Source organism: Phyllopteryx taeniolatus, chromosome 8 (genome assembly GCF_024500385.1).
Source record: "Phyllopteryx taeniolatus isolate TA_2022b chromosome 8, UOR_Ptae_1.2, whole genome shotgun sequence".
Classification (NCBI taxonomy): domain Eukaryota; kingdom Metazoa; phylum Chordata; class Actinopteri; order Syngnathiformes; family Syngnathidae; genus Phyllopteryx; species Phyllopteryx taeniolatus.
The window spans coordinates 4,789,408-4,810,016 of record NC_084509.1 but is presented as its reverse complement, the minus strand read 5'-3'; the positions used below and the strand labels follow the sequence as shown (position 1 = coordinate 4,810,016).

The 20,609-nt window shown below is 39.9% G+C and overlaps 1 protein-coding gene across 12 annotated transcripts; it reads left to right on the top strand.

Moving 5' to 3' along the window:
- Nucleotides 1–5,988: 5,988 nt before the first annotated feature.
- On the top strand, nt 5,989–19,048 carry sh3bgr (SH3 domain binding glutamate-rich protein). Of its 12 annotated transcripts, XM_061781876.1 has the most exons (12): nt 5,990–6,162; nt 7,443–7,628; nt 7,734–7,814; nt 8,741–8,833; nt 9,367–9,513; nt 9,928–9,954; nt 13,621–13,641; nt 14,034–14,063; nt 15,993–16,022; nt 16,904–16,933; nt 17,018–17,071; nt 18,385–19,048. In XM_061781876.1, exons 1-11 carry the CDS (start codon nt 6,118–6,120, stop codon nt 17,033–17,035), a joined length of 708 nt encoding a protein of 235 aa, XP_061637860.1. In that variant the 5' UTR covers nt 5,990–6,117; the 3' UTR covers nt 17,036–17,071; nt 18,385–19,048. The 12 variants fall into 12 exon arrangements, with proteins under 12 accessions (XP_061637865.1, XP_061637866.1, XP_061637867.1 ...); XM_061781881.1 differs by lacking the exon at nt 9,367–9,513 and having other exon boundaries at nt 5,989–6,162; XM_061781878.1 differs by lacking the exon at nt 13,621–13,641.
- Nucleotides 19,049–20,609: the final 1,561 nt, after the last annotated feature.

Below are 20,609 nucleotides of genomic sequence, written 5' to 3'. Positions count from 1 at the left end.
TAGTTCGTTCTCATGTCTCACTTCCTAGTTTTCAACCAATCACATCATTCGGTTGGGTCACTGGCCACCCCCAAATCCTGAAAAATATATATATTTTTTAACTAGGCTATATATAAAAATAAATAGCTTCACATATTTTTACCAACAATGATGGATTGGTTCAGTGTCTTAAATACATGAAAATGAAGTGGCCCTTGCCTCCTATTATTTTTTCGTATGTGTCCCTTGGAAGAAAGTTTGGACATCCCCAGTTTAAATGAAGAAGCTAACCAGTTTTCTGTGGCTTAAACCGTCTGAACCTCTGAATTTTAATTCTATTGACTTTACTTTTTATGAAGTCTACTCTGAATTTCTCAGGATTATTTTTTTTAACCTGTATTATCAAACCTATGAACTTGAATTTGGATGTAATTTTCTTTTCACAGGCGTATAGGTTACACTTTCACAAGAGAGCTTTATTTTTGAAAACCATGAAAATAAATTAACACGTGTCTAATGTTACATGTTACTGAGCTCACTGATGGACTAACCTCGTGTATACTGTGAAGATATCAGACAAAAGTCGAATACTTGGCAAACCACTCTAGATTAGTAGCACGTACAGTATGAACTCAAAAACAGTTTCTTGTTTTTATTTGCCTTTTCAGGCAATGTGAGCGTTGTGAACAGTGTAGCGTATACGCTCGTGTGTTAAATAAAATACATATGCTGATGTTAGCTGGTTATTTGCATTTGTGTTAACCCACCGTTTTAGTTGCAGTTTAACTTGTTAGCTGCTTCAATGTTGGCATTAGACCTTTTATTGTTTTACTTAACCCGATTATGACTTGACTGAAGTTCAGCGCGCTGTAGGCTTAGGCTCGGAGAGGGAGGGAGCACATCAAAGACTGCAATGTCACCTCTACACATCGTGCAACCTCCTTTGCATAATCATAATATAACCTTTCAAGTGTTACACTGAGGTAATTTATTTAAAAAAGTTAAGACACACTTTCAATCGCCTCCGTATATGCCGTTGCTAGTGTTGTGATTGTTTCCTTGACAAAAAAGTAACTCAGATGAGAAGTAACTTTTTAGTTACTTTCAGCTCCTGCCAGGTGGCAGGAATATCACTTATTTACAGAGCAGACTTGACATGCCAAATACAGTAAGTACCTCAACATCTAAACAAGCACACCATTCCCTAGTACTTACCTAAAGACTTAACAGACAAGACAGACAGCAACCCTGTATATTGTTGGATTTCTGTGCTTTCCGATTGTGTGGGTTCCATGAAGGCAACTGCGTGCGTCTACGTAAATGTGAGTGGTGGTTAGATGTTGGGCTTGGAAACAGACAGGACCGCACTTAATGTTGTTTTAAAAGCGTAATTGCGGCCAACAGTACTTGTTTTATTTACATTATAGAGTTGTTAATTGGTAGTCTTTCCTGATTCCGTCCCCCAACAACACACACACACTTGCTCCCACCATTGTAATTTTAATGCCAAGAGTGAGAAATCTTGTTCCTGGTGACAAGTTTAACTAGCAAAGCTGTGGATGATTGATGGGGGTAGAAGCACTTACGTGAACATCTGTGGTGCAGCGCGTTACACCACCTCACAAGCAGTCCGGACTCCAGACGAAGTTCATAGCTGTCACTTTTCATTGTAAATATTATTTAAGCTAAGTATTGAAAGTCCTTCAGTGAGTCAGTCCTTACCTCCATGATGATTTCTGACCGTGCACTTCGGTCTGGATAAATAACCCACAATGAATTGTGCGCTTAACATGCCAGTGAAACTCTATCCATCCATCCATTTTCTGAGCCGCTTCTCACTAGGGTCGCGGGCGTGCTGGAGCCCATCCCAGCTGTCATCGGGCAGGAGGCGGGGTACACCCTGTACTGGTTGCCAGCCAATCGCAGGGCACATACAAACAAACAACCATTCGCACTCACAGTCACACCTACGGGCAATTTAGAGTCTCCACTTAATGCATGTTTTTGGGATGTGGGAGGAAACCGGAGTGTTCGGAGAAAACCCACGCAGGCACGGGGAGAACATGCAAACTCCACACAGGCGGGGCCGGGGATTGAACCCCAGTCCTCAGAACTGTGAGGCTGACGCTCTATCCAGTTGGCCACCGTGCCGCCCCCTGTGAAACTATTAATGTGTAAATAAAAAAGTAACAACAATCAAATACACTTTACGAACGAAAACAACAAAAATAGTGTGGCGACTGTGAAGCCGTGCATTTTTTTGCACTTTTATATTTACTTTTGTATTGGAAATTCTTCTTTTGTAGAATAATTAAGGAAACAATCTTGTCTTTGAGGTTTTTTTTTGATGCAAAGAGCTATTTACATGATATAAACACAAAGAGACAGGGAGAAAATAGAAGCAGAAAGAAAATGCAGAGGAGCGCGAGGGCGGAGATGCCCGGCTGTCTTCTTGCTACCCGCACACTCTCTGAACCCGCAACTCGAAAAAAGGACAGATTGTAAGGCAGGTCCTTCAGTCAGAGTCAGTAAATTTATATAATCAGGACATTGCCACCAGCTACACAGCCAGCTGTGGCAGCCCGCTTGGGATTTCCTTGGATGAGACAAACAATGGCTTGCTGCTATAAAAGACCATCACACTACCACCAGCATGTTTGACTGTTGGCATGATCTTTTTCTGAAATGCTCTGAATACATTTACGCCAGATGTATCGCGACACATACCTTCCAAAAGGTAAAACTTTTGTCTTGTCAGTCTAGAATATTCTCCCAAAAGTGTTTTTTTTCTTCTTTTTTTTTTACAAAAGTAAGATGTACCTTTATGTTCTTTTTGGTCAGCAGTGGTTTTCGCCTTGGTACTCTGCCATGGATGCCATTTTTGCCCATTCTCTCCCTTATTGCTTGTCATGAACACAGACCTTAACTGAGGCAGTTCTTTAGATGTGGTACTGGGTAGATGTGGTACAAGGCTAGAGATCTCACAGACGTTACACCAGAGAACTGGAACAATAAATACATTATAAAGGTAAGGCATTTACCAGTTCACTGTACATTCACTGTGGATTGTATCGTAAACAAATGACCAAACAGCTATAAACAATGACCTCACCGTAATTTTCTTCAATACTTTAGAAAAGAAGAGGTCTGCCTTTTTGGTAAAATCCTACTGGATAGATGGACTACTGCTTCTTCAAGTCATCAGCCACAAATTATTGCTTATTAAGAATCATTATTGATCCAATAGTAACTTTATTTGAGGAAGTAACTACTGATTACTTGCCTGGGTATAGTAATGCGCTACATTATTCAAAATGGTGGCCATTTGGGAGTATGGCCATCACAGGCCATTGCACAAACGTACTTCGTGTGAAGGGCGTGTGTGGATTGTTTTTCGAGTCGGCAGACTGTCGCCATCAAAACTAGGAAACGGAATTCCAAAATTGGGATGATTCGAAGAGGAATGTTGGTCCGGTTCCAGTTGATTCTCAAGACTCAATCCCCAACCCTATTACTGACCCAGAGTGCAAGCAATAAATGGATGGATGTCAGCCCTATTATTACATGCCTCATTTTACAGTAAAACTGCTAAAAATGGCTTCTGATTGACCACGATGGTTTGGAAAGGGAGTACATGGATGGGCATCTGTGAATAAGCTTCACTGAAGGAGTTCGACTACTCTAAAGCCACATAGAGTTCACTTTGATACACTACGGTACAGTTTGGTAGAGTAACCCTCGATCTGGCATCATATTTTGTGTTTTTCATTGTCAACACTCTAGTAACAGTTCTGCTGATCCATCAACTACAGTGTCTATCTCCAAGCTACACAAGCCTACTGTTCTGGGCTGCAGATGAAAAGTTAACAACTTTTGACAAATGAAAGACTAACATGTACTGTATGCTGTGTCAAACAGAACAGCTGTACTGCTTTAGGGAAATGGCTTGGTCACAGGCCAGGGATTGAAACACATGGTACTCTGTGGGCCAAACAAAGAGAATCGAATAGATATGAGGCCTTGGGTAAAAATACAATAGGTGAAGGTAATAGGGGGGTGAATTAAATTAAAATTTATTTTTGTTAAATATTGAAGTATATTAATCCATCCACACTGAATTTAGAGCGAATTGAACAGACCTCCTAAATGGAGATGATCAGGATTCTGTATTGGTTTTGACAAACCTTTAACTCACAATAACACCTATGGGCAATTATACTGCAATAAACCTAAGAGGCATGTTTTTCGGATCCTGAAGGAAGCCAGAGTACCTGGAGAAAACACATAAGCACAGGGAGCACAAGCAAATTTCATAAACATGTTCCAACAGATACTCGAACCTAGATCTCCTTTGAGGAAGACATGCTCACCACTATTTCACCATATTGTCGTAACTAAAATGAAGAACTTAATTGTTCATAAAAAAAACGATAACATTCTCACCAACCAGCAGAAAAGACAAAAATGGTGTGATATATAATGCATATGCTGGGCCTGTAGTTGACAAAAGCAGCAAAGCGACGAAAACATTAACGGTAGTGTTTCCTGAAACATTCAGTAATAGTAATTTAGAGTCTTCAATAAACCTAACAGATGATTTTGGACTAGGAAAAAGAAGGTTCCCACAAAGAAGCCATAGAAAGCATCGGGAGAGCATGCAACCGTCATACAATTTTAAATTCACATCAATTTCAGCATCCATCTGGCGCAAGCTTGAGACCCTCAACTGACTCATCGCGCTTATGCAACCTAATGTGGTAACGATAAAGATACGAGACAAAATTACTACAAAAAAACAAACGAAATACGTCATAATAATCAGAGAGTTATGACTAGTTGTTATTAAATCTGTGCAAATTGCAACAGATGTGTTTCGCTAGTAACAAGTTTTGCTCTGACCAACGAATCAGGACTGAAAAATGCTTAAATTATTGTGGGTGAATTTGAAATCTGATTGGTTAAAGAAAAAGTCCCATTGCGAATACAGTTTAAGTCAGCGTTTCCCATATTTTATGTGAAAAAAAATCTCACAGCACACCACCAAACAAAAAGATTCCTCAAAAAGTGGATAGACAGGCTCATTCCCATTTGGTGGGAGAACATTTAATTGTTCATGATATGTCGCTGACATAGAGGAATAGAAATACTATCTGATATGATATTATTTGTAGTAAAAGTAAAGTAAAAGTAAGTAAAAAATAAATTTTTGGACTAATTAAGGGAAATTGGACAATTTCCCACAGCACACCTGGTGATCACTCATGGCACACTGTGCCACGGCATACTGTTTGCAGAATCGTTGGTTTAAGTTTCATTGTCCAGCGGTGATGGCCTTGGGCAGATTAGATTGACATGGCAACAACACAGAGGCTGAAATCAGAATGGACAAAACAAATAAAAATACAAGCTCCACATACACGTACTACTGGAAGCTGTGCAGAGAGGAGAAACGTGAAGAAATTAAGAGAATGGATCGGTGGGGGGAAAAAAAAAACAAACAAAAAAAAGAATTCATGGAAGAAATTTAGGTTGCAACTAGGTCAGTGCTTGTGATGCTGGTTAGTCCAGCAGAGAAGGCCCTTGCTGGACTTGACGGCTCACTACTGAGAAATGGTTCGCATGGACAGACGTTGAGAGAAACAAACAAAAACAAAAGAAAATATCTGAGTCATTTTGTAAGAGTGACTGACTTGGGGCAGAAAAAACGTCGATAGGTCAGTGCTGAGTACTCGTCATTGGGATGCAGTTGAAACACTGACCATAGGGTGAGAAACTAACGACTTAGATCAGCGTCGTTGCTATTTGTGTCCGTGTATGCTCAGCAAGGGTCAGCAAGGGGCTGTGGGCTAACTTTACTGTCCTGTAGCCGACTGACAGCTGAAGTTGCCAGTCAGTGCTGCTCCTTCAAGCCACCAATCGTTCACTGGTGGAGCCCGATGGCAAAAAATAACCTGTGTGTGTGTGTGTGCGTGCCTGCACGCGCGACTGTGCGTGCGTCTGTGTGCGTGCGCGTGCACTTTTGCGTGTGCTTGTGCGTGCGTGTGCGTGTTTGTCGCACTGCTTCTAATAATAGAGGTAGTCCGCCTTCTCCTTTAAGTCCCTACTTGTTGCTTACTCTAATAAGAAAAGAGCAACATAATGGTTATCAAAGTGTTTCTCGCCACCTCATCGGGATCCACGGCGGTAAGTTTGGACTTTTATAATGGTTTTATTCTCTTCGGAAGCGAACATTCTTTGCCGTTTTCTTCCAAACGCAATGCAACGCCAGTCGCCTTTCAACAATTGAACATGGATCTGTTTGGTAACCCATTTCTGGGCAATGCCCAGTGTCCACATTCGTGACTCGATCACTTTTTGGCATTTAATTCGGTTGGGGGGGACTGCTCGCATGCGAGGGGTCGGGCTACAGCGTGCAGCGCCTCAACCGGTGTTCCCCAACCAAGGCACATAGTTTACATTAGAAAAGAAATCTCTGGCACGCCACCCAGGGCACCAATTTACAAAAAGTACCTTCTGCCATCTACAGCATTTCATTGTTCTGCCTGTCACAATACGTCGCTGGTATTAATAGATGAAAAAAAAAAAAAAAAAGATGTAGTGAATAAGAATTTTCAGGAAAATTCTTATGAGGAAAAAAGTGATATTGGATAATTTCCAATGGCACACCTGATAATCTTTAACAACATATTTGCTTTTATGTGTACAGCATATGGAAAACATGATACCATGTTGACCTAATAACAAATATACATCATTTAGACCAATGGTTCCTGACTTTTGTCACCATGGAACACGCATTTTTCTTCTGTCGGTTTGTCGCGACCCACTTTTACTGAAGTTAGGAACGATAAAGAACATGCATTGTTCAAAAATAGCATTTGCAAACATGAATATCGTATTTTTAAACACAATTACTCATACATGTTAAAAGTGCCTTTCAGAACACCTTATTAGGAAACTGAGGATGAACATAAATGCATGTCCAAACTGATCGCTTGTTGAGAATTACTGAGTTACACAATATTGCTTCGTATGAGGCGGTACGGTGCGAGACTGGTTAGAGGGTATGCCTCACAGTTCTGAGGACCGGGGTTCAATCCCCGGCCCCGCCTGTGTGGAGTTTCCATGTTCTCCCCGTGCCTGTGTGGATTTTCTCCGGGTACTCTGGTTTCCTCCCACATCCACATGGTAGGTTGATTGAAGACTCTAAATTGCCCGTAGGTGTGAATGTGAGTGTGAATGGTTGTTTGTTTATATGTTTGCCCTGCGATTGGCTGGCAACCAGTTCAGGGGGTACCCCGCCTCCTGCCCGACGTTAGCTGGGATTGGCTCCAGCACTCCCGCGACCCTTGGGAGGATCGGCGGCTCAGAAGATGGATGGATGGATTATTAAAAGTCGTATTACTGTGCTTGACCTTGAGTCCTTTGGGTCCAACAAAATGAAGTTGTTCCCCTGCTTCCAGATCAAGAAGAAGCAACAAGATGTGGTGGGCTTCCTGGAAGCATTGAAGGTGGACTACACTCAGCTGGACATCGCCTGCAATGAGGAGAACCGCATGTGGATGAGGCAGAATGTACCAGAGGAGAAGAAACCCTCCAATGGCATCCCACTGCCCCCTCAGATCTTCAATGAAGAGAGCTACTGTGGGGTTAGTGGAAAATACCAAGAGCATTGTGATGATTATATTACTTATAAATACGTCATACAATGATGATATTAACTGATGAAAAAATAATTTGCTATTTTTATTCAGGACTATGAGACATTCTTTGACGCCAAGGAAGACAACTCTGTATATGCCTTTTTGGGATTGGCCCCTCCTCCTGGTTCAAAGGTCAAGACAATTTTTTTTTAAAATTCATTATCCTTCCTTGTTTTTTTCACGTTCAATTGTTCTCTTAACACTGCGGTGGTCTTTAAAATGTTCTGATTGTTTAAAATTTGGTATACTAGCACAATCTACTGAGAAGTGTATGAAAGATTCTACCTTGACAAAAATGATTGGCATCAGTTAATCAACTTTGACTTTGTTTCTTACTGTGGGTGTAGTTTGCATCATTGTTGACCTGCACCGCATGATAGTGACAGCTGTTTGTAATTTTTTTTTTTTTAAATATTTTTGAGCAGTACATCTGTATCAATCAAAACTGAACATGATTATCTATTATAGAGGCATCTTTTTTTATATACAGCTCTTGTATTGTCAATTATCAATTGATCACTTAGTTGTGCCAATATCAGGTGATTCACATATGCAAATACAAGATGTCTTATACATTTTGAAAATGTAGACAGCTGAGCAGGGCTGAAATATATTTTTTTTATAAATGCCTGCAATGTGCCATAAATTTAAAGAAAACTGGTAAAGAAATATATTAATTTACAAGCACTACAGTTTCAAAATACTGTACAGATAAAGTGGGATACTTTCTCACCCACAAATTCTTACTGTTTTCAATAAAGCACATATTTTAAAAATACATACAGTATATTTAGGCCTACATACGGTCTTTTATTGAAATATTTATAGAAAATAAAATGACATGTTTTTCCTTTATTTTCAGTTCAGCAAACCGGAATAAAGTAACATTTATATCAAATATACTGTGCTTATTACTTTTACTTACGCATGCATAATGAAATGTCATTAATGTTCTTTACAATGGCAAACATTTCACTTAGCTGGTAATGTTTTAATGAGGACTGTTCCTCCCAAACTTTGTTGCCTTTCTGTTTACCTGAATTCTTTCCTCAACACAGGATGCACTGCAGGCCAGTAATGAAGAACACATAGTGGAGAATTGCACTCACGCTGAAGAAACCAATCAAGAGGGAACCCAAGATGACTTAATAGTAACGTTTTATTGATGCATGCTTCCTTTCCAACCGCACGTCCTGTCAGCTTGAACACACGCTCACTTTCCTTCAGGTGCACCTGTCCAGTCATCACATTAACGATTCTCTTTGTGTTACTCAGTGGCTGAGAAGTTTGAATTCAAAACCACTAAATACACCATCGCTGTGCTCACAATGATGCAGAGTTGTGTTTCCAACGCCCTTTCAACGCCACATCAACATGTTTTGCGTGCTATAAGATGGCAACGACATGCAGTGTTTTCTCTTTTAGGTTGTGAGTGACAGCTAAAGATAAAAAAGTAGTTTAATGCACGTGCGGTATATTATAAGATATTGTCATGTTTCTTAAAGTAACATGACAATTGGGAAGTCTTTTAAAAAAAGACTTTCTATTACCTGACCATCTACCCATCTGATCTGCTTCTACTTCCTTTCCAGAATGTGCCACTCACTCACTTTGCATTTAATTCATAACCAAACCTAATTTATTTCCCCTGATCACCAGTTTGTTGTTTTCACTTTACAAAAAGGAGGTTCCAGAGGTAGATCGTAACGGGGACGCATATGCAGATGAGGACGAGACAGAGGAAGGCGAAGGTGGTGAGGAGGAAGATGTAGCGGAGCCTGAAGAAAATAATGCCACGGAAGGAGGAGGAGACGAAGAACCTGAAGACAGAGTAACTGATGACCTCTAACTTTATTTTGCTTTTCATCCAAACATTCCTTAGATGCTCTGTTTTCACGCTCAGCATCTCCAAATTCCCTTTAACATCCTTTTTTTTTCTTTACTAACCTTTGTCTTCTTTCCTGGTTCCTGTCGACTGCATCTCCCCATCAAGTATCTCTAATTTGACTTCTTTACTAATCCACAAACCTTATTACTCTTACAGTTAAAGTACTGGGATGTTTTACTGTTTTTCTTTTGTTCTTCTTCCTAAATGTCTCAATATCTAACTGTTGATGACCATGTAATGTAAAAAAATTCCTTAAGTGTCCTTGTCAAGCTGTGTCAGCAGGTCCTCACAAATACTGTGTTGTGTGCAATTTTGTCAATTTCCAACTCTAAGTCCATGTTGTCTTTCTGTTAACAGGGTCATGCAGAGGAGGATGAAGAACAGGTATATATATTTTTTTCTTTTAAAGTTGCTGGAAAAATCTAATTTTCTTATACTCTACAGTCCAATTTCCATTCTTGGTCACATTTTGAAGGGCATCTGTTGCAAGGTAGAATTCATGTGGCACAATCATTTGTGCCACATACAGTGCTCATACAGTGCTCATACATTTGTGCCCATACAGTGCTCACGCTTGCAATAGTTTTTTTCTTGGCAATTTGGGGAAGAGTTGTGTTTGGCTGCTCCACACAGCAGGGAAAGAACAAGAATTATACATTACAATGACAGATCTGTTAAACATAAAACGAGTATTGTTAAAAAAAGGTAACAATCCACTGATCCTGATGCACAAAAAGATCATGCGCTGAATGTCTTTCTCTTTGTGCTGTTTGATTTTCCACTTTAACCCTATAAACTGATAAGATATAATCAAACAAAAGTTTTTCATCTGCGTTATGGTTGATATCGGAAAATAAAAACGAAAAGCCTAGGTCCGGGCATATGCAAATGTACTCAAAAGATAGAAAGATATTTGTTTTATCAGTCCTTTAATTGTGGGGAAATTCACATATTAAAAAATTACAAATTAGTATCTGTTATTCTGTGCTCTTCTTTTTGGCCTTCCATTACTCTATTTTGTTTGAAAACTCTAACCACCTTTTTCCATCCCTCTGTTAAAGTGGAACCTCTAGAGTCAAACACAACCTTTCTGTGAAGCTGCTGGACTTTTTTGGATTTTAAAATACTTTAAAAAAAAAAAAATGTTATTATTTTTTTTAACAATAGATAGGAGGATGGAAATAATACAGTATGTTCCCATTGCCAACATTAATTTACGGTAGAGGCAATGTTTTAAGTGAAATGTTAACAGTAACAGTAACTGTCATACAAGTGTAAAAAGAGTCAGGAACCACTCTTAGCAAAGCGTAAAACCAACAAAAAAAACTCAGGGCCCTATTTTGTGAACTGCCTAAATCCTGTGCGGTGGGTGGTGCAACTCTGCGCCAGACGTGGGTTATACTGGTGTTTGTAATGTAGACGAGCGCAACCCACAGGATCTGAGAGTGGGCAGGCTGTGCCACACTGCGGGTATGTTTACAGCCGACATCAGCCTCCGCAAATCAAAGTGGCTCCTCTCATTCCCTTTAAATGGGGTTCAACTGACAGTCTCGATGGAGACATGGCACCGCATTCTCTACGCGGAAGAGGACGATGCATAATCACAATGATCCGCGTGTGAGTGGAGCATTGTCACTGCTCTTGGGCGGTGTGGCAACAGACAATGTAAGCGGGTACCCTCACTAAATACAGGATGACCTGGTGATAACCGCTGGTGATTTACTGTAAATATGTCCGTGGAGCTCAGCATCTGTCTGCCTGTGTCCCAATCAAATTCGCCAAAATTGCGTCAGACCAGCGGCGATATTGCGCCAGGATTTAAAGTTGTTCCGCAAAAGTTATTGTAAATACAGTAAATATATTTTTAAAAAAGCTTGAAAATGTTTGGTGCTTGGTCATGGTGACATTGTTGACGTACAGTACTCATCATGGGCAAATCGCTTTCATGAGCCGCAATGAATTAGTGTGCTTCCTAGTTCCAAAGCTGTTGCCGAAGGCGAACGGCTTGACCAAAAAAACTGTTACTATACCAAAAATAGCGGGTTCCAAACTCCAAAGACTTGTGTGTTGTATTCCTCAGTTAACGCCGCAGCCATGCCACTCTCTCTCTGCTCTAAGTATGATAGGCAATAAATATAACCATCGTCACATGGCCGCCACGTCAATGTCCCACATTCAACATGGCCACCAAGTAGGCATGGGAGGTTTTAGTATTATCTATGAACCGGAAATACACCACACCCATTCTCTGCTTGCATTGGGCCACAGTGCCAATAAACAACAGCGGCTAATTCTGGAACTGACAGACCATGTCAACGACATTTTAAGTGACAAATGGAAATTGTTTTTGGACACATTGTTCAGTCCCGACGGTCTATTTTATCCAATATCCGTTATATCGGGGTCCGTTTTATCGAGGTTCCAATGTATATGAATCTTTCTCACATTATTCTTCTCTAAACACAAAAAGAGAGACAAAACAAAACACACGGATGTTGTAGAATTTTTTGGACTAGAGAAATGCGAGGTGTGTGAGAAATGTTCCAGGACTGGTGGCACAAAAGATATAATTTATACCCAAACTACAAACTATGAATTTTCCCCTTCACTGTGGGCCAGACAATTTACCAACTTGTCTATAAAGAGATATTGCAGCATTTGCTTCTTAAGTGTGTGAGTAGAGGTGAGCGTTTTGGCAAGACAACTGGTGGCTGCTTCATCATGACAACTTACCTTCTCACATTGCTCTGAGCATCCGACAGTTCTTGGCCAAGCATAGCATCACCGTCCTGGCGCAACCACCCTATACTCCGACCTGGCTCTGTGTGAATTTTTTATTTTTTGTTATCTTGCCAAAGCTCAAGGGGTCATCATGGAAACCCATTTTGAAGAGGTGAGTGACATAGAGATGGACACGATGACAGAGCAGGGCATGATCCTTCTAGGATTACATGAATGTGGGGCAGACAAGGCTTGGAATGTGTGTTTGACTTGAGTTACTTCAAAGGGGAAAACTTCAATTTGAAATATATCTTTTGTGACACCAGTCCTGGAACCTTCCTGACAGACCTCATCTCTTCTTGAGCTCAGTGATTGTATTTTGTTGTATTTGTTTAAGGATCAAAGCGCAGCAATATTACGGTTATATGACCAGGCGTCACTCAGTGTGGTCACCCTGTTCCAGTTTCTCAGGACACACTTCATTTCAGACATTCATGTTGTTTATGGGTGTGATGTCAAGGCTGTGTGCAATTTATGCAAGACCAAACAATCCTTCTGGATATCTGGGTATGTGAAGACTCAAATCTGGAACACGGGGCAGTTACTTGTCTTTATAAATTTTGTACCTTAAGGTTTGAACAACATAAAAGGAATAAATAAAGGAAGCAGCGAACCCCAGTGTTTTAGGGGGATAGGGACCACAAATACCAAAAATCCGCATGTAATTGACAACCATAAGTATTGCATTGAGAAAACAAAAATAGTGTAGATATATTATTATTTAGTTTTAAACCCAAACAATTATTGAATAAGCGTTTTTGGGGTTGGTTTCCCCCCATAAAAAAAAGCAAAATGAAAAATAGGAAAAAAAATAAAAATATAAATTAAAAAGAAAAGAAAAAGGAAAAAAAAAAGTGCAAATAGGTGACTCCGGGTGTCGAGTATGTCGGGGTCCACTGAAATGAAAAAAAAACAACAAACAATGAATATATTTTAAATAATGCAATTCCCTTTAAAACAATCTTTTTATCGTGACTTTAGAGGTATAGTTTTTCTGAAACTTTTGGTTACATTTCAAATTCTACGACTTCATGGATGTTAAATTTTCAAGGTTACACTAATTAGTTGTCAGATTGTCATGAATCATTCAAACAAACTATGATAACAGACCACAGATACCATTTTAGTCACATGATTTCTGTATGCACATAAATGCCACAAATACTGTACATGCAACACAACTTTATTGACACAACTTGTTTCTTGCCTCTTCATGAACGCTGTGTGTGGTGGCCTCATGTCCATCTCTCGATTTGCTTGCCCCAAGAGGAAGAGGATTTGCAGTCAGAGGTAACTGCTTTGACCATCATCCCTTTCTTCAGTTGCCCTCTCAACTAGTTACCACGTGTGTGGGTTTGAGGCCGCAGACTTCTTTGCAGCCTATGTGGCTTTGAGAATTTTTGTCTTGTGATGGTCCTTCCAGTCATCTTAATACTGCGTGTTACTTTTCTTTCACTCCTTTTCTTTTTCATGTTTTTCTCCTCTTTCCCCCCCATCGTCTAACATCATCTTCTTCATTTCAGTCCCGTCGGGGTCTCCTGACAGCCTCAACTCTCCTATTATTTTTTTATTTATTTGGGTTTTTTTTTTTATGTAGAAGACTCATCTCCAATATAGCACATGCCTGTGCTGCTCTTTTGCTCCCCATAGCCTAACTTGCAGTTTGTTATTATTCCTTATAGGAGGAGGAGGAGGAGCTACGTCAACTTGAGGTAGAAACTTTATTTTTTTATTTTTTTATTTTATGTCTTGTATAACTTATTTTGCATCGCCCCTTCACTTTCCATCACTTTCTCCCTTTTCCAGTTCATTTACAAATGATATTGACGTCGACACGATTAGCCATATTCATTTGTTAATTTCCCTTCTGAATTGCATTTAAAGTCTTACTTTGCAAAATTAATTGGGCAAAAAGACACAAAAGTGTGCTTATCAAGTAAATTTCTAATAGACATAACTGTTGAATGGAGTAATGTTACAAATGGTTCATATATTTTGAATATCCAATATGATTTTGTGATTGCTTGTATTTATAGTTGTGTAACAAACTCCAAAGCACTCAGAGAAACCTTAATAAAATACTTAGGTACTTACAAAAAGAGAAGAGTACTTTGTTTTGTAATATCATTTCATCTACGTACTTGCATTATAGTATATTTCAATAATTTTATTTTATGAGAAATAGATATGACAAAACAATTAGTTTAAATATCCTTATTTTATATGAGATTTATTAAAATTAGTAATAGTTTCCTTTTTGCATTTCTGTTTGTATTCATACGGAAGTCAAGAATTTAGTAGGATATCCATATTTTGTTTCTTTATTAGGGAATTTATTGAAATAAAAATGGTCCAACCGCTCAAGTGCATTGACATGTTTTGTTATGGCGAATAGAGTAACAGGTTTCCCCATATTTTTGAGTACATGATTAGGACAGGTTTTACAGATAAAGTGGTGCTCATCATTCAGTTCAAATTCAAAAATTATATTCTCTAACCTTTAGTACAATTTCCTACTAAATGCTGATGAGAATCTATTGAACACAAACACATGCACATCATGCACTAAAGTTGCCGTGTCAATATTAAAAACGTGATCTGCCCGACATCTTGTTCATGTTACATTGTTACATTGACATCTTTTCATTCATACCGCAAGGACAAAACACCTTATCAGTCACTTGAAAAAGACAATCAAGTGATGCATTCACTTTCACAAGTCCATAATAGTGACATACAGTAGTGATAACATTGCCCCTAAGCAGTGTGCGAAAAAAGGTTGTGTTCTTCCCTGAGACATTCCAACTCCTGGTCTTTTGCCACACACGCTTCCCTGCTTTGCTTGGCTGCTTTCTTCTCACTTGATTTAAAAAAAAATCTCTTTTATCACTGTCAAATCTTTTTTGATGCAGGCTGAAGAAGACCAAGTCATGTGGTAGTTTAGTCAATCGGCTGTAATAGTGTTTTTAAAAAACTATTTTTTATAAATATATATTAATTTTCATGTTCTGTACTCTATTCTCTTCTCTTTTTCTGTATGTACAGTGTTCCCTCGCTATATCACAGTTCACCTATTGCAGATTCAGTGCATTGCAGATCCCCCCCCCCACCCCCATATTCATATCACGCAAAAGTCACCATGTCATGGGATTTTGAGTGTAACTGTACTGTATGCTGTAATTTTATTAGTGGTAAGATAATTGCCTATAATATGAAAAGTATTTTTAAAAAATCAAAGAAAACATATTACAAGTAATAAACTGTATGGAGTATACAGCACTACTGTGCATTACTGCACCTGTATGTTTAAGAGTTGAATGTTTAAGAGTATAGAAAGTGTTTACAAGAGTACTGTAGAGTAGAATTAAATTTATTTAAATTTTTTTTTTAAATAATCCAAAAATCATGTGGTCACTACCTCGAGGATTTTTCCTCTTGCGGGGGTACGGTTCCACGATAAACGAGGGGTTACTGTATTCTCCATGCCCTGGATTTATAAATGCGTGAAGGCCTATAAGCATGATGACTGCAGCAATACTTTTTGTATCTCCTATTCGGGAGAGTAATGTTACATGCTTTTAAAATGTGACCTTTTTAACATGCACATTTTTCAACACGCCGTTATTTCATTTTGTATGTAGGAGGAAGAAGAGGCTGACATAGAAGAAGAGGTACCTGCACTGTCTATACTGTTTTTGTTTGCGGTGATGTTGTTCAATGCATATTGCGCTTGGCTTGTCACTGAGATGATATCCTTAAAGATACTGCTTTTGCACCTTTGACTTTTACACCTTTTGGCTATAGAACAAATGTAGTTTACCTTGGTGTCCATGAATTAAATGGTACCTCGAGGGAGAGAAATTGACTCCGACATAAATTTAACTTCAGTTTTCACCCAAGGCTCCAATCTATACTGAGCCGTGACTGGTTTGACAACATTGCATGCATTTTCACTGCCAGGACAATGTTCTTTTTCTGTTTTGATGCCTTAGGAGCAGGTGGAAAGTGTTTGTTGTGCAGTTCTTACCCGCCAGTGCTCATGAGTTAGGACATGTTTACTACTGAGGTTGTAACCTTTTGTTCATTTTTTCCCCCCTGCTGGAAGGGTTTTGTCCAAAAAGAATATATTTGATGGAGCACCTCTTGGTTTTGGGCAAATATCTGCTTTACATCCCTTAGTGGACATGAGAGACTGCCTTCTACGCTGAAATTATGACTTTCTCTTTAAAAGAAAAAAAGATCACCACTGCTATTATATTGTTTCGTCTTTGGACATTTTGTGCGTACTGTGAGTGACTGCCCCAATGGCCTTGCCTATGCCTCACCAGTGCTATTATACTACCACTATATTGAAGTTGTCTTCTTGTAGAATGACATCTGAGGGAGAGCTATACATACGTTAGGGTTGTCTTTTATTTTCCTCATCTTTAAAAAAAAATAAATAAATAAATATTAATCAAATAGCCACTACTATACTGTCATTTCACCGTCCTGCTACCTACACTTTGGATTTACTATTCTGCCCTTCTCTCTCTTTCTATGCATCCAACAGGGAGAAGAAGAATACTTGGAAGAAACACAGGTAGTAGTTGACTCCAAGTAGTAGTATTAAATCCACTAACCACTTTTTCATCTACAGTATATGAATGTGTGTTTCTTCCAACAGGAAGAAGAGGCTGAGTAGCTGAAGCAAGGGAACACTGGCACCCTCCAATTTTTGGTAAATGTAATCTCCCGTTCTCTACCACTGGGTGACAGTAGAGTTTTATTTACATTCATGAGCCACAACATGTCCAATACAGTCTGTATCAAAAATGATTCCTTTGCAAAGATAATGAGGCCAGAAACCGTACACATTGCTCCCCCCATTGTAAGCGTTGTATAGATGACTTCAGAGCAATCTGATTGGATGCGAAGTATTTTGATATGTTAGCATAACATTATTGCTAAATCCTTTTTATTCTCAGCTCGTGAGTTGAGTTTGTTTCAGTGGAACAAGTTTAAAATGAACAGAAACTGTTCATTTCTGAAATGAGCAAACGAGCCGCACTGCTGGCTCTTTGATTGCGATCAAATCCACTGAGTGCTGCTATTAAGCCCCAAAGAAATGAGCAGATGCTTGTCTCAACATTCACACGATACCATGGAAACAGTATTGGATTGACAATCAGTTAGTCACATAAAGAAATAATAGAAATGAATGGATCTGTTGTCAAACTGAGGTCATCACACCAGCAATACATGTGATGTTTAAAGTAATATTTCTAACATTCTTAACTTCAAATTGAAACTAACCAGTGTCAATATTGATGCGTAAAACTAATACATGTTGCATTCATCATCAAGCCATGTTGTACAGAGCAGCCCAGTCATGGACGTACTGCTTTCCTACATCTTAAAAATGCCCTTTTCCTTTTGTATGGTAATATTGCACTTTGTGGTACCCATGTATGGTGGTATTTTGTATTTTTTTCTGAAAATTCAGTTTGAACTCAAAATTATAAGACTGCTGGATGTTGAGCTTTACATTTTATTTGAGGCACATGTCATTAGCGTGAGCATTGGTCTCAACATTGGTCGGTCACTTTGGCTCATGGAAGCCAACTGAAGCTCATATGCTAGCAGCTTCATTGAGCACACAGATGCCTTTAGGAATATCTGTAGTCACACTGAAAGAACAAAAGTCTCAATTTTTGCGAGGCAGTGATGGTAACTATCCTACATAATCCCACTGTGTAGAGCCTCTCTTTTAGTTAGTATTTGCAAGTTGGGCTGTTGTGACCCACTCAAGGAAATATGCAGGCTCTGGAAGAGCGAGCTTTGCAGAAATTGCACTCCCTCCCGAGCCCTGCGAGCCCCTGTCACAGTGCGTTAGTGGAAGCTGCCAAGTGAGATTCGCATGCGCCCGCGGAAGAGTGGCCAGATTGGGTGGCACACTCACTGGCAGAGTGGTGGCGGCTGTCTCCGTCATCACATCCACTTGGGAAATGAGTGACCTTGTTTTTTTTTTTTTTTTTTGCTCTGTTTGTCCAGCCTGAAGGAGCCTCCTGTGACATCTGTCCATGACCCCAGACCATTGGCCACTTTGGCTCCTTCAGGCAGTATCTTGACTCCTCCCCCAAGGCAGCACTGGACCCGCCATGAAAAAACAAAACAAAACACTGGTCATGTGCTTGAAGATGTCAAGTCAAAAGTCATCAACTCCTTTTCCTCTCTTTTAACTGTAACAGTGGATTGAATTTTTATATTTTACATTTAGAGACTTTAGGACTAGCAAATACAGTATGTGCAGAATAACATAGTGCTGCAAATACAGTATGTCTTTAATGTTATTTTGACAAACATTTCGCATGTTTTACGTTAAGACACAAATTGAAGCTGGTATACATCTTCTTGTTACCTTCATTTCTGTTTATGGGTTTAGACTCTCTCTCTCTCCCTCTCTTTAATTTAATTTTTCAGGTGTTTTGTCGATGCAATGCATGCAATGCAATTCACACAGCTGCATGGATACTACTAAGTAAAATTTGTAATGACGAAGACATGAGCGCATCCTGTAAGACTAAAAGCTAGTCTGCCATTACAATGACTTCTGGCAATATTGTTGTCGAAACAATGCACTTTGTTAAAAGAAATACGTGACTAAGATGTGGATGCAATTGTAAATGCAATAAAGTGAAAGTGATTTTAAAAAAGATCCCGATTATGTGGCTATATTTGGTTTTTGCATATTTATAGATCAATGGAGCACTGTTCAAAGCCTGGCAAGAGTGATGGGACCAAACAGATTTCATTTTTGTTATCATTTGCCATGTCTCTATGTTATGCCAGTTTGGAGGGTAAATTAGCCTCTTATCTGCACACACCGCCCCGAGAAAAAGATTCCGTTTCAATTAATAGTGAAGACAGTTTCATTGGGGTCTGGGGTTTGAATCTTGGCTAGGGCCATCGTGTGGAATTGACATATTCTTCTCGTGTTTGCGTGGGCTTTGTACGGCTAATCTGGCTTTCTCCCACATTCCAACACCATACATGTTGAGTTAATTGAAGCAAACGGGGAGACATATTATAGTCTCTCCAGCATGTCCTAGGTCATTCTCGGGGCCTCCTCCCGGTGGGACATGCCCGGAACACCTCACCAGGGTGGCGTCCAGTCGGCATCCTAACCAGATGCCCGAGCCACCTCATCTGGCTCCTCTCAATGCAGAGGAGACGCTCTACTCTGAGACCGTCCCGGATGACCACGCTTCTCACTCTCTCTGTGAAAGTGAAAGACATCCTGTGGAGGAAACTCAGTTCGGCTGCTTGTATCCGCCATATTGTTTCATATCGTTTGGTCACAGCCACAGCTTCGTGACCATATTTGAGGATAGGAACGTAGATCGACTGGTAAATTGAGAGCTGAGCTCCTGCTTTAGCATGACAGAACGATAAAGACTCTACATCACTGCAGACGCTACACTGATCCACCTGTTGATCACCCACTCTATTCTACCCTTACTTGTTAACAAGACCCCGAGATAGTCCTCCACTTGAGGCAGGATCTCATTCCCATCGTGGAGATGACTCTCCACCCTTTTCTAACTGAGGACCATGCTCTCAGATTTGGAAGTGCTGATTCTCATTCTAACTGCTTCACACTCAGCTGCGAACCACTCCAGTGAGAGTTGAAAGTCGTAGCTTAATGAAGCCAACAGAACCTAATCATCTGCAAAAATCAGAGAGGTAATACTGAGGTCACCTAAGTGGACCCTCTAAATGACTCGGCTGCAACTAGAAATTGACAAAGGCCAGCCTTGACGGAGTCCAACTCTCACTGGAAACAAATCTGACCTACTGGCTTCAATACGGACCAAACTCTGACACCGGTTGTACACGGACCGAACAGCCTGTATAGGGGGGCACGGTATCCCGTACTCCCTGAGCACCCCCCACAAGACCCCTCATCCATATATCGTCATCGTCATAGGGAGTCCTTGAGCCATAGTTTGCCATCGTCCCTCCCCTAGGACCTGTTTACCATGGATGACCCTGCCAGGGACACAAAGCCCCAGACAACCTAACTCCTAGGATCATTGGGACACACAAACCCCTCCACCATGATAAAGGTGATGGCTCAAGGAGGGGCTGAAAGAAACCAGGGAACTATATACAAACAAATTGACAAACACCTGGACAAGACAAGTGGCTGGAGGCTGGATTCGTTGACACAAGGTAGTGCTGATGAGAACAGGTGAAGACAATAACTAATGTAAATG